The 13,922-nt window shown below is 43.3% G+C and overlaps 2 protein-coding genes across 5 annotated transcripts in view; one reads left to right on the top strand and one right to left on the bottom strand.

The window, feature by feature from the left end:
* Positions 1-223: 223 nt before the first annotated feature.
* The window catches only part of COQ6 (coenzyme Q6, monooxygenase), a 22,769-nt gene continuing 9,070 nt past the window's right edge, over positions 224-13,922 (top strand). Inside the window, exons 1-12 of one of the 2 annotated variants that reach the window (XM_063334689.1) lie at positions 224-394; positions 2,037-2,171; positions 2,884-2,942; positions 4,062-4,185; positions 4,622-4,752; positions 5,117-5,224; positions 5,327-5,389; positions 5,703-5,810; positions 6,225-6,427; positions 7,565-7,680; positions 8,102-8,268; positions 9,417-9,564. In XM_063334689.1, the coding sequence (XP_063190759.1) occupies positions 229-394; positions 2,037-2,171; positions 2,884-2,942; positions 4,062-4,185; positions 4,622-4,752; positions 5,117-5,224; positions 5,327-5,389; positions 5,703-5,810; positions 6,225-6,427; positions 7,565-7,680; positions 8,102-8,268; positions 9,417-9,446 (1,410 nt within the window). In that variant the 5' untranslated portion in view covers positions 224-228 and the 3' untranslated portion in view covers positions 9,447-9,564. Of the gene's footprint in view, positions 395-2,036; positions 2,172-2,883; positions 2,943-4,061; positions 4,186-4,621; positions 4,753-5,116; positions 5,225-5,326; positions 5,390-5,702; positions 5,811-6,224; positions 6,428-7,564; positions 7,681-8,101; positions 8,269-9,416; positions 9,565-13,922 lie in introns of those variants that run through there. The other variant, XM_063334690.1, reaches the window with a different exon arrangement.
* ENTPD5 (ectonucleoside triphosphate diphosphohydrolase 5 (inactive)) overlaps positions 10,075-13,922 on the bottom strand; it is a 25,391-nt gene continuing 21,543 nt past the window's right edge. For all 3 annotated transcript variants that reach the window (XM_063334694.1, XM_063334691.1, XM_063334692.1), the window contains exon 14: positions 10,075-13,760. In XM_063334694.1, coding sequence (XP_063190764.1) covers positions 13,674-13,760 — 87 coding nt within the window. In that variant the 3' untranslated portion in view covers positions 10,075-13,673. The remainder of the gene's footprint in view (positions 13,761-13,922) is intronic.

Raw genomic sequence — 13,922 nt, 5'->3', positions numbered from 1 at the left:
GCAGGCCTCCGCCTCAGCCCTCCAACAGCCCCTATGCCGTCTCCAGCCAATCAGCGAAGCCGGCAGCGCTCTAGTCCCGCCTTTTTGCCCTCAAACACCCAATCAGACTCCAGACGGGGGACAGCACCCTCCGCTCGCTGATTGGTGGTGGGGAAGAGGCTGCGTTGTCATGGTTTCCCGGAGCGACTTCCGCTCGGGGTCGCTTAGCGTATCGTCACTTCCGCAGTGATGGCGGCTGTGCGCGGGAGGGGGTTGCTGGCTCCGCTCCGTGGGCGGCTGCGGGCCGGTCCGCGGGCCCCGCTCCGGTCTGTTACCGCCGCTACCGCCGCGCCGCTCTACGATGTGGTGGTGTCGGGCGGGGGTATGGTCGGGAGCGCCATGGCCGCCGTGCTGGGTAAGGCTGTGACCTTCTCGGCGTCGCAGATGCCGTCGGCCAGGCTCGTTTTCCGACCCCGAGGGGGCTGCAGTCACGGCCTCACAGCCGGCGGCTGTCTGTCCCTCCGGCCGCGGTGCCGTGAGGTCTCGGAGGCCTTCGGGCCTCCCGCACCCTGTTTTGTGAGTGCAACGAGTGGCGGGTTTTGTGTCCCGCTGCCCTCCCTGTCTGTCTCACCGGTTGCACAAAAACTTTAAACTGGGAGTTTTCCGAAGAGTTTCAGTGTGTGGAGTATTGAGTACTTCCCTAAATCGACCTTAACTGTTAATCCCGGTTTGTGACAGTTTGAGATAACCATGTGGTTACCGTTTAGGATCTTAACGTTCAAGATTCTGTTGTGGAATTGCTTTATTCCTGCATCCTCTCATGACAGCACTCTAAGGTTGACTAAAAGCTCTTTGGATACCCAGTCACTATGATGAGCCTTATCCTATTTATGTATTTTTTTAATGTAGCCGTTACTTTGAATTCTATAGACTATTTGTAGTATTTCTTTCAAACATGGTCACCCTTAAATCATTGATGGATAATTTCATCCGTAGCTGAAAATGCTTTTCTGATCCTAAGTTTTGCTCTCTAATCCTGTATTTTAAACACAGGAATACCAAGTTAAAATGGATTTGTGCTTGGTTTGCATCACTAGAGATGCTGAGAGTATTGGCTACTTCTTTATTTGGAATGTTGATTCAGAAGGGTGTGACAGAAGCCTAGAGAAAGGAGTGCAAAGAAGAGCAAAAGAGCAAAGGTCGTAAGCAATAAGTGCTTTGCAAGTAAAAGGGTTTCCCTTGCAAACAGCATTGTTCTGCTTGTATCATTAAAGAAGACCACAGTGGAATTGAGACAGCATAAGGATCCCCTGCAGCAGTGATATCTAAGACTAACGTGCAGGTTTGGGACCTTCCAAGAGATGAGGTTATGTTATGCGTAATCTAGAAAACATGTCAGGATACTGCTGTTATTAGGAGTGCTGTAGTAGTAAACCCTGAATGTTATAAGGACACCACTTCTGGTCTTGGTACCTTCCACAATCATAGTGGTCAGATGCAGCAAGCATGGCTAATTCAGCTGCAGTGTGATTTACTCTTTACTTGAGTCATCTCTTCAATTTTTGTCAGTTCTCTTTAACTGAAAGTTAAAGTCTAAACTGCCTCTGCTATTCCACTGTCAGAATATAAAGATAAAGAAAGCATAAATGTAGTTGCTAAGTTTTATTTTGATCTCTTGTTCTAATTAGCGAATTTACATTTAAGCTCTGAAAAATGTGTTCTGTGCTTGGAGTAAACATTGCAGATTTCACTTGTTAATACTTCAGTAATGAGCTTTCATAACAAAATGTGCACAAATTTGTACAAAAAGAAATCATTTAATCCTTGTTTTAACTGCAAAAGGGTTGTCAGTCTCAGTAACAGGATTGTAGTCATAAAGCTTTAAAATACAAAAGTTTACCTGCCTAGTCAAAACCTGTATTGTAAATGTGTTTCTTTATTAAGTTTTGCATCTGCTCTGTCTTATTACAAAAATGCATAGGTCTTACTGAGATAGAAATAACAAATGAGGTTTTTGGCAGGAGCATAGTAACAAAGCATGCATTTGTTTGTTTTAGGGCATGATATCCACTTCTGTGATAAGAAGATTGCTTTGCTGGAGGCTGGTCCTAGGAAAGAATATGATCGCATGCCAGACAGTTACAGTAACAGGGTCAGTTCCATCTCCCCAGGATCTGCAACTCTCCTAAGCAGTAAGTATAATTTCTATTGTTTGCATTTTTAACATTGAAGTGGTTTTATTTTATTTAAACAAAACCCTTTTGAGCATGTGCTGCCTTCATCCTAAATGGAATTATTTGCCTTTGCCTTTTAGTATTGTATATGCTGAATTGTGGTGATTGAATAAGGCATCTCTTGATAACAGGGATCTGTGTTCTGGTATCTTGGTCTGATTTGTCATATCAATATTTGTGACGTTAGGCTAGTGAAAGGTTGTAAGGTGCTCTCTATAGCATCTGGAATGTTCTGTTTACAAAAGAAGCATGTACTTAGTGCTCTCTAGTCTGGTAACTCCTTTCTGATTAATTTTAATTTTAAAGACAGATTTGAGTCTTGATTCTGTATGGAGAAAGAAATGTTCTAAACAATGATGGCTGTGCTTTTCCGTGTCTGTTTTATTACTGAGTGATAGGACAGTGAGAGTTGACTGTTAAGTCACAGCGTTCTTGGAAAGCTCTTGTTTCTTTTCTACTGGCTTGTGTTAACAGTCAAATAATGGGATGCTGGAGCTGTGAAAGTACTGAGGCAGATCTGGCCCTGTCTAGTGATGGTGCAAGCAGAGTCTGGGCATTGCTAGTCAGGGAGGGAGGAGGAGAGTCTGGAGCGAGCTTCAGTTTTGTTTGGGTCTCAATGTCATGTGTGAACCTGCACCTCCATGCGTTTGTGTCCTTTTTTCTGTTTTAGGTTTTGGTGCCTGGGATCATGTCTGCAGCCTGAGACTCAAACCGTTCCGGCGAATGCAGGTGCCTTACTTAGGGCTGCAAATACGCTGTGTGTCGGTCTACTCTGAATTCTCAGAAGTGCTTACATTAATGATCCAAAGGTTTTTAATTTGACAAAGGGCAGGTCGTGCTTATGATGGTTCCAGTTACTTTTTTTGGGGTAGCTGTCTACTCAGAAATACCTGTCTTCAGAGTCTTGATGTTACAGGATAAAAGGTTGATTCCTAATGGAAGCTGTAGATAATTGAGGCATGGGTGCTAGTCAGGAAACAAAGGTAAAGGTGCCTATTGTTTTTGTCTGGGATAGAGTTAATTTTCTTCATAGTAGCTTGTATGGTGCTATGTTTCATATTTGTGATGAAAAGTGTTAATAACACAGGCACGTGGTAGCTATTGCTGAGCAGTGCTTACGCTGCGCCAAGGCCTTTTCTGCTTCTCACACTGCCCTGACAACGAGCAGGCTGGGGGTGCACAAGAAGCTGAGAGGGGACACAGCTGGGACAGCTGACCCCACAGGGATATCCCACACCATATGACATCATGCTCAGCAGCAATAAAAGCTGGTGAAAGAAGGAGGAAGGCGGGGGTGTTCGGAGTTGTGGCGTTTGTCTTCCCAAGTGACTTTTATGTGTGATCAAGCCCTGCTTTTCTGGAGGTGTCTGAACACCTGCATACCGATGGGGAGTAGTGAATGAATTCCTTGTTTTGCTTTGCTTACGCATGCAGCTTTTGCTTTACTTATTAAACTGACTTTATCTTAACCCATGAGTTTTTGCACTTCTACCCTTCCGATTCTCTTCCCCATCCTACTGCGAGGGAGTGAGTGAGCGGCTGGGTGGTGCTGAGCTGCTTGCCAGGGTTAATCCACAACAAGGTGGTAGGGTAGCTTTATATTTTAATTATGTAACAGGAAAGTAGGGATAAAAAACTTTTCTTTACAATCAGCTAGATCATTGTATGAAGGAAATATGTGATGTGCTTCAGTAGCTGTGAATGGACAGTAATCCAGGATGTTTCCTCTAGTTCCGTATTTCAAGATTGCTGCCTCCTTTTGTTGTTAAGATGGATACATTCATAGTCCCTGAAAGGAACAGCACTTATTTATCATGTAGCTTCATGTAATGTATTTTTTCTTTGTAGGTTTGGGATGCTTGTTCAGAAGCCATGATCGTTTTTGAGAAAGATGACTTAGATGACATGGGTTACATAGTGGAGAATGATGTCATTATGGCTGCTCTCACAAAACAATTAGATGCAGTAGCAGGTAGTGGACAACTTCTTTAATATTTTATTTCCTGTAGAGAGCTTTCAGTTACTTGCCTTCTGTTGTGCGCGCTAAGTTATGAGAGGGGGAAAGATCTAACAAGTAACTCTGAGACATAGGCAGCTTCTTGAATTTCAGGGGGGAGGGAGAAATCTGACTTCTGAAGGCTGCCCCATAAGAAAACAGTTGCATATGTAGTTCTCCAGAACATTGTCTCTCCAAAACCAGACTTAATGAAAAGATCTGTAGCTTTCTATCCAGAGCAGGCCTTGAACTGACAAAGGGTTGGCCAGACCTGTTCTTTCAGGGTGCCTTAAGACTTGTAGGGTCAGCTCTTAGGGTCGTTAAGATACACGTGGCCTTTGCTGTTGCAGTGATGTTTCCTTTTTTCATGTTTGTATCATGCTGTGACCATAGTACTTTGTGTTCCCATCAGACCGGGTGGAGGTTTTCTACGGGAGCAGAGCAGTCGGGTATACCTGGCCCCTTCCCTCTCACAGCTGTGACACAAGCCCCTGGGTGCAAATTGAGTTAGCTGATGGACGCAGACTTCAGACCAAACTGCTGGTAACTAAACTTTTTATTTCTGTTGATCAGGCGTCATCTCTTGCCCAAGTCCTTTCCACTGGATTTGGTTCTGATTCCATGTGTGCCGCTCCACCCACGTGGAGGGCTTGAGTGAGGTGAGTGGCTAACTCTGTCAGAGATGCTATGGGACACGGTGCATAGGCTTTTCTGTACCTCATGCAAGAAGACTGGACTGAATTGGACAGGAGCAGAAAGGGCCACTTCTTCTGATTTTGGGGGAATCTTTTTTTTTTTTTCCAGAATAAACGAAAAATGCGTACATGCAGGCTGAGGTTTGTAGACTGGGATATTGTCTTTCTTAGAAGCTGCTGAAGAGGTGGCTTTGTATGTCTTTGTTTTGCAGATTGGTGCAGATGGTCATAACTCTGTAGTCCGGAAGGAAGCTGAAATTAAGACCATTGAGCATCGGTATGACCAGTCAGCTGTGGTGGCAACTCTTCATTTGTCTGAGGTGAAACTCTGCAAATTGGCTGTTCCATAAGCAGCAGAACAGCTTAAGCAGGTGATCCAGGTCACTAATTTGTAACTGTCCACTTGCTTCTTTCCACTGTAGGCTACAGACAATAATGTAGCATGGCAGAGGTTCCTTCCCACAGGGCCAATTGCACTTCTTCCGGTAAGATGACTTGTGGTCTCTGTATTTTTTTTTTTAACTTTTATTTTAGGTTTTAGTCTGTTCTTTTCTAGTAACTTTGTCTGTACCTTACTGTGTTGGTTCTGTCTCTTAGGATTTTCCATTATTGCATTTTATTTCCCCCTCCTGCCCTCTCACTTTGTCCTTGATGTTTCCCACTTGTAGCAAGCTGGGCTGGAGGAGTAATGTGCAGAGGGACTGGCGGGGGGCAGGGCAGTGGGGAAATCTTTGCACTGATCGTTAATTTTTGCTTCTTTTTCTCTTGATACTTACCTTTGACATTCTCTTAAACTAGCTCTCTGACACTGCCAGTTCTCTGGTCTGGTCTACATCTCATGAACATGCATCGGAACTTCTCTCTATGGATGAGGAAAGTTTTGTGGATAGCATCAACTCTGCCTTTGTGAGTATCAGCCTTGTGGCGGGTGTGAGGCTGACTTTGTTGTAATTGTGAGAAATGCAGTGGAAGCCTACAGCTTAAAGGATAGCAGTGGGAGAGGTGGATTCTCAAGTTCCTTCCTCTGGTGGAGGATGATAATAAAAAGCCGCTTAGCAAAGAAAGGATGACCCCTTGGGACTGAATTAGGTTAGTTCCGAAAGTAACAGAAGAAGTGGAACTAAATTTCCGAAAGGTGGGAAGAGTAGGCTCATCCTAGTTGGAAACTTGCATGTCCTAAAACAACAAAGATAGTTTCTTCTACTGTATAGTTTTGTTCAAGTGGTTAAAATTCAGTATTTGGAGCTCATTCAGATTTTTTTCAGCTTTTAGATGTCTAGTTTGGGTTAACATCTAAAGATTTGTTTGTTGTTTTTTCAGTGGAGCAATGTAAACCACTCTGACTTCATTGATACTGCTGGGGCCATGTTTCGCTCTGCTATTTCACTCCTGAAACCCTCAGGGACTGCAGTCCGTCAGCTGCCCCCAAGCATTGCTAAAGTAGATCCAGAGAGCCGAGCCATGTTCCCTCTTGGAATGGGGCATGCGACAGAGTATGTCCAGCACCGTGTGGCTCTTATTGGGTAAGGTCCCCAGTGGCAGCCCTTGTGGAGTGGGTGGCGTGTGGTTAGAAATAGCGACTCCTGGTCAACAAATTAGATGGTTAGAAATAATTTGTAGTTTCAGTTTGACTTTATGCAGGCCCAGTTTGTACCATGTGCTCCTGTGCCAACAAAGTCCTTTTGTATGAGCAGTGCTCTGTCCATTGTGTGTGTTTTCTATGTAAATTGCGAGATAATTATTTCCCTTTTTTGTTTTGTGTAGTCTGGTGAAACAACCCAGGATTGCCTGCTGAACCTGTACTTCCCCAAACATTGTAGCAGCCATTCTGTGTGCCAGTTTGAGTTTTAAACTCACCTTTCTTGAACACAAATGACAAAACTTACAAATTTTTCTGGATGGGATGTCATAGGCTTTTGCATGGTGGCCTACAGAAATAGGGAGATATCTCGTCTTTTACATTCTAAGGTTGCACGTACTTTTTTTCTCCACCACACCTGCAACACACTGTTAGCTTACAGTAATTCTTAGATGCCGTATTATACTTCAGATACTTTTCCTCTTTCCAGCTTATGAGCCACTCTGTGCTTGGGAGCATTCTGTACTTTATAGCTTGTTAAAGTGCATGATCTTAAATTTCATACTCAAACTTCATTTAATTTCTCTAACTTTAAGACTCCCTCATCAGTATGTCTGGCTTTGTCCTTTACAGATAAGTCTGCTCATAAAAGAACACAATGTTGTTTCTATTCAAGGATATCCCGCTTCTTGTGAATTCATGTATTCATGATGTCTGTCTACTTTGTGTTTGTGAATTGTGCCATCGATTTACTTCCTCTTGTGCTGAGGTCACTTACAAAAACATTAAGGCCTGTTCCACACATGATCTGAGAGGGCTTTGCCTAGACACCTCTTTATAACTTTTCCTTTCAGAAGTGTTTTTTTTGTTATCTCCCCTTTGTCTTGCTTCTTACAACTGGAGAGGCAGTCAGGTGGTTCAGCAGAGCACGCAAGAAGGTACTGGATAAAGTGTATATGCTGCTGTAAGGTGGTGTTCATTGCAAAGAAATGAGGAGTGCTACGCTGATGCCTTCTGGGGTTTGTCAGCCACTATAGCTTTCTTCAAGAAGGGATATAAATTTCTGTTTTTCTTCCTCCAGGGATGCAGCGCACAGAGTCCACCCACTTGCAGGACAAGGTGTAAACCTGGGCTTTGGCGATATTGCATGTTTAGCTCATCACCTCAGTGCAGCAGCCTTCAATGGGAGCGATCTGGGTAAGGATCCAAGACAACGAAGTGGCAGTAAGATGACTCGTCTCTTACAGGCCTTCGCTGCTAAGGTCAGGACAAGCATTATCCCTGCTGCAGGTTAAGTGTGCTGCTGTCTTGTGTTTCAGAGGCACAAGGGTTTTTGAAGCAAAACTGTTCTGATGTCCATTGGCTGTGGAGCAGTTAAAGATTCTTGGATGCAGCTTCTGTCCCACAAATCTCAAAGCTGCTTTAAAAAAAAAACACCACAAGTTCTGCAGATGGTAGTTAAAGTGGTGGTGAGCTGAAGACTGCTAGCTGATGGAAGGATGATTTCTCTGTTCTCTTTCTATGTTTTCAGTTGTTGGTGGAGACTGCTATATAGCTAGGATGCACAATTGCTTGTGGCAAGTCAGTTTTAATAGGAGCATTCAATTATCTCTTCCAGGCTCCTTAAAACATCTGTTAAAGTTTGAGACAGAACGTCAGAGGCACAACGTGTCCTTGATAGCTGCTATTGATGTGCTAAAGAGGCTTTACTCCACAAGGCTGGCTCCCTTGGTGTTGCTGAGGACATGGGGATTGCAAGCAACAAATGCCCTGCCTCCTGTCAAAGTAAGAATCTCACTTTAGTGAGGGCCTTAGAAAGAGTCCAGAACTACTCTTGAAATATAGGCAAACTGATGAAGAGTATTGTTATGAAACGGTTTTTTTTGGCTGGGAAATATTAACTTGTTCAAACTGAGGTTTTGTCCAGAACGAGCCTGAGGAGTTCCAAAATAACTGATGGCTCAGCAGTAACTGTTTTCTCCTGCAGCACAAGGGAAGATAAGGGAGCTAAGTGTCTGTACTCTGTAGTTAGAGGTTACAAGTCATTAGACGTCTTTGGCTTTATTTTGCTATGGAATGAAAATGTGGAACCTTGAACTGCATTCCAGAAATGCACTATGAAAAACCAACCCCATGAAGACACATCTCCCCTAAGACATCAGGTGACTTGACAGATGTGATGTGCGGCTCAAATGAATTACCCGTTTCTGTGCTGTTTTGCCTTGTGAAATTGTTCCCTCGTGGCAGAAGTGTAAGTCTCTGTAATGGAAGTTACCTGAGGAAGGCAGCACTGAGCAGGTTCAGTCTTAAACACAGACTCCCTACTTGCAGCTTATCTGCCTAAATTCCACACCATCTTGACCTAGTTGCTGGATTTTCATGAGGTTCTGTAAGCCGCCTGCTCTCAAAGCTCCCAAGCACCCTCAAATTAGATTCCTCATTCCTGGATTTGAATGTTTTATTCTACAAATCAAGTCACCACCTTCCTATTAGTCACAGGCGGCCTGTTTCCTTTGTGTTATGGTTACAGTTAAGACACTGAGTTGAAGAGCAGTAAATTCCTAAGGTGCAGTATCTGCCACTGACAAGGTGTCTTCATTAGTTGCGCCAAAAAGTGGACTATGCTGCTGCTTCAGTGCTCAGAATTTTTTTTCCTGTTTATCTGTTTAAAGCAGAAAACCAAATGAAGATCTCTTTTTCTAAGCACAGAACTTGTTGGTGACATCTCTGTTTCGTGCTACTTGGGAAGGAAAGGAATGCTGCAACTTCTTCAAGTTTCTAGCATACAGGGATAGGGGCTCTGCACTTGGCTAGAAAGGCTGACAAAGAACTGTTGTCTGTATATATAAAAAGGAAGGCACTATAACCGCTTTCTAGATTGTTTGGTTATTACTAGTTTACAAGTTACCTATCTTTTTCTTCTCCTCTTTTAGGAGCAAATCATGGCTTTTGCCAGCAAGTGATCTGTTGTCAGTTTGGAACAGCAGCTTGCCAGTGAATGTGTTGCCCTTAACAGGACTGTGACTGACTTGAATCTTTGACTTGTGTTATTTTAATTTAACAATAAAACGAAGGGATTGAGATGTGTATCATCCGCTGGTTCATGCAAATGTTCTGTCTCATCTGCTCTTCTCAAGAGGATTTAGGGTCTCTTCCTGTAGTACCATGATGTCTTCAGCCACAGAACTACCTGTGCTTCTAATTTGGGCCTTTTGAATTGAAGACTGAGGTGGAAAAAGCTCTCTGTCTTTTGGCAAATGCACTGCTGAGTTTTGCCAGCTACAACTTTTTCCGCTTAATTACTTTCAGTTTTCTCTGAAGTGATTTCTAGAGCTGTAATGTCACTCCTGGGTTCTTGGCACTTCCTGGACTCAGAGAGGATGGGTAGTTTTCAGCAGAGGGAGACAACTCATGCTAGCAGACACGTTTTAAAGCTCAAATCTGTCTCTTTCTCACGCTTTTCCCTGCCCTTCTCTTGGTTCTTTATTTAATAATGTTGTTTCTTGTGGAACTGGCTAGTCTTAAGGACTCCATGAAAAAGAGATGCAAGACAACAATGCTATATAGGAAAGAAAACTGCAACACAATGTCTTGAATATTGTTAAAAATGCTTTAATTACTAAAATAGACTTTCAAAATATTCTGTCTTAGGTTCCAAACACCAGCCTCCTGCATTAGACATTTGACACTCACAAAATTAAGTGAGCTTACACAAATAGCTGACCAGTATCAGGAATTAACATCAGAAAGAATGAAACATAAGTTTTGAACTGAAAGCCATTAATTGTGCTTCTTCAGTCACTCATATTAGGCAGTTCCTGTTAGTGACTGGCTAAAAGACATTACGAAGGAGATAAAAATCAGGGCTGCAAGTGGAACTTTTCTCTTAAAAGGCTGCTTAGTCTTTAGTTAAGCTAATAAATAATCTCATTGCACCAGGGTAAGCGTGAGGACTTGACTGGCTTCTCTAGATCCCCCACCCACCTTGAGTAGTTCAGATGTAAACAGCAGGGGCTCAATTCTGCAATTTCTTGCAAAAGAAACCTTTGAGCAGAGTTTGTTTCTCTCATGACTGCAGGATCAGGCCCCTGATAGAGAGCAGCAGTTTTGCTTCAGTTAATGAATTGTGCCACTGACAAAGGAAGGCCCTGAGCATTCAGATTTAATGCAACTTTGGTACTGGGAAGCAGATGCTCCCACCTAGCGTTTGTAGTACCAGAGTCTGAAGCGAAGAACACAGAAAAGAAACTTCCTGTGTGTGGTACCTGTCTTGTTCTAGGCCATCCTCCCTGCAGACAAAACCAAACCCTTAAGTACTCCTCAGGGCTAGTGTCTGTTCAGTTGGCAGAGAAGCTGCTGCTGCTTGTTCCTTACACATAACATCCCACCTTCCCTTCCTCTTTCAAATACAGCCTCACTGCTCGTGGCTCTGCCCCAAGATCTAGTAAGAGTTTGTGACAGCACTGGCTCAGACTGAAAGAAGGCTTTTGGATTATTAAATTAGCTAGTTCTCAGCAGTAACGCGGCCTGGCTAGTAACCACTGCATCCTGCTCTGTGTTCTCTGAGAATACAAAAGTGAGTAGAATTGTTCACTGAAGACAAAATGAATGCGTTTGCAGGCACCTTGTTGTGCGGATCAGACCATATACCAAGTTTTGCCAAACACTAGGAAGGGGAATAAGAAATGTGCGTGGCTGAGAAGAGGCCACAACTACTTTCTTCATGTTCAAACAGACGGTCCTAGTGAGGAAGGAACAGAACTTTGGTGTGACACTGAGGAATTTCCCAACATGGATCTCAAAACAGATTCTGCTAAGGAGGAGTACAGGTAGGATGAGCATTTCATATTTCAAAGAAACAGCCTGAATTTACAGCAAGGTGTCAGTGGTGGGACAAGTGTTGGTAGCTCCATCCCTTACCCTTGGACTCTTGCTGCTGACTGAACTTGTTCAATCAAAACCAGGCCTTGCACCCTAGCGCAGTAAAACCTGAGATACGAGAAGGGGGGGTAGCTTAATCAGCCACAGTCAAACCTGTGCTGCTGACTATCGGAAGCGGACCAATGTTCACAGTAAGGCAAATTTTTAAGTCTTCAAGTTGCTGGCAAGATTAGTGAGGGCATGAGTGTGCTACTTCCTCCCCTTGCTGGGAATTACCAATTATTTTCAAATCCAGTTTGCAGAGAAGGTAGCATGAGGGCAATCTTTGGTTTTACAGAAGTGGGAAAGGTGTGTTACACCAAATAGGTGACTGCAAATGCCCGACGAACACGTTCATCACAAGAGACCAAGGGATAAAAGCTTCCCTTAGTCACATGAGTAACACCTCTCTGTTCTTATGGTTGGGGCAAATTCATCTTTACCTTACGCATTCCATGGTGGACAGAAGATAGCTCATCAAAAATCACTAGCTGCTAACTATTTAATGGGGTAGAAAAAGTTGCCTCCGCAGCTGTTTCTATTTAGTACAATGCAAGGTCCACTGGGAGCCTCAAGATACTGGAGCAATCTTTATGTTCTCTACAATCAATTAAACACAAAAATGAGGATCCTACAGGCAAGCTTTCTAGCCTGTCTGACAACATGCTTTATTTAAAATATTGATCTTTCATTGCTTCTATGTGTTTGGTGTGAAAGAGAGGGCAAGACTGACCTTAAATTGTTACTCGAATAGCTTCGTGCTATCCTGACAGAAGTCTTGGGCTTCCTAAAAAGCTGCAACCCCTTCGTTGGATGCACTGTTCCTTAAGTCCTGCTGTACATAATAAAAATATCTTTAGAGCAATGCAGGGCTGCATACACCACTTTATGGGTCCAATTAAAGAGAAATAAAATTTAAAACAATTTAAAATTAACAAGGGATAAGAAAGCAAAGCTACTTCTGCTCTTGTTCTTCTTCTGTTTCTGATGCTAGTTCCACTCTACCTCTTTTCATCTGTTAAACAACTGAAAAAACCAACTTGTTTCACTGCAGCTCTGCGTTCAGAGGAGGTTCCGAAGAAGAGTGCAGGAAGCGATAAGTCCCAACTTTCAAACACAGCTTAGGGCTCATTCTGACAAAATCGGCTGTGGTGTTCTAACACCTCACTGGCCCAGCAGGTCCCTCCAGGCTGGGCAATGCCTAGTTCCCTTCTGCTTGCCAGACTTGACTCTTTGGTGAGCTGATTTAACTCAAGTTTGGTGTTGTGAATTGGTTCACTAAAGAACCTGAGGAGCGTCAGAGAAAAGGCGGTTGTGGGAGTGCCTTGCTGAGAGCAGAGAAACAGAACTGCCTCTAACGGCAAAGTGAGCTATCAGACCAGCCATTTCATCTGACTGCACTCTTAAATTTTCTTGTGGGTGTAATGTGACAAGCATTTCTTTTGGCATTGGAGTTTAAATAGCTGGCACTGCTGCCTAGTTGTGCCAGCACAACTATGTGTTATGACTACATGCTAAATGAATCAAGTTATCAGGTCTGGTAGCCAGATGTATGGTGTAGCTCCACAGACTTGTAAACGGCAGGAGAAAGGAACACAAACAGTCAGGCACACATTCTGCTTAGGAAGTGACTGCTGCCTGAAGAAATGCTTGCCAAGTTTCAACCTATGTTTTAGCCAACACCTTTCCCAAAACCATGCCCAAAGTGTGCTTATAAAAGGCCCCTTCTTGAAAGACTGGAATCTTCTTGCAATGTATTAGCTAAGCCAACAGCCAAGTCCTTGGAATGCTGAGGCTGGGAGCATCCAGAGTCGTTCACTTTTCTCTGAATGACTGCTGATACCATCTTTAATTTTGGTATTTAATATGTCACAAGCAAACTTAAGTTATGTATGTTTAAAATAAAAGGGGGAGGGGAAGTCACGTGTCTAGTCTGCCACCATATGCCAGGTACTCTGTGCTTCTAGCAATGGGATGCTATACAAACGTGCTGGTGAAAGCTGGTTGTGAGCCCCTTGTGGATACTCTGCTGGAGTTTAGGCCTTTTAACTTTCAGAAGGCAGCTTCTGGATCATTTATGGCAATGACAATTATAAATCATACCGTGGCAACTCTCATTATGCACGATGCCAATCCGGAGTGAAGATCAGTTCTATAGCTGTGGTCCATGTTCTGCTTTGTGACCAATTCCATCTGAACAATGTACCTGGAGATTTCAATTTGCTTTCTCAGCCTTTCAGAAATGCTGAAGTCCACAGGAACGTCACAGCTCAATAGGTTATCCCCAGGGACTGCAGTAGGTGAAAAGTAGCACCCAAAGTCCAGCTTGTCTCTATGTTGTTCACTTTCTTTGTTAACTATAAAGGAAGAAAAAGAAGTTGTTCCCAACAGTTCTCTAAATTCATATATTGCACAGGTGACAGCAACTACATGTAATGACTCTAGAAAGGCTCAGTAGATAATTAGCCAGAAAAATGAACTGATGCATGTTGATTCATGAGAAATTTGGAACCTGGCTT

The sequence above is a fragment of the Chroicocephalus ridibundus genome, chromosome 4 (genome assembly GCF_963924245.1).
Source record: "Chroicocephalus ridibundus chromosome 4, bChrRid1.1, whole genome shotgun sequence".
Lineage (NCBI taxonomy): Eukaryota > Metazoa > Chordata > Aves > Charadriiformes > Laridae > Chroicocephalus > Chroicocephalus ridibundus.
This window is presented reverse-complemented; position numbering and strand designations above follow the sequence as displayed.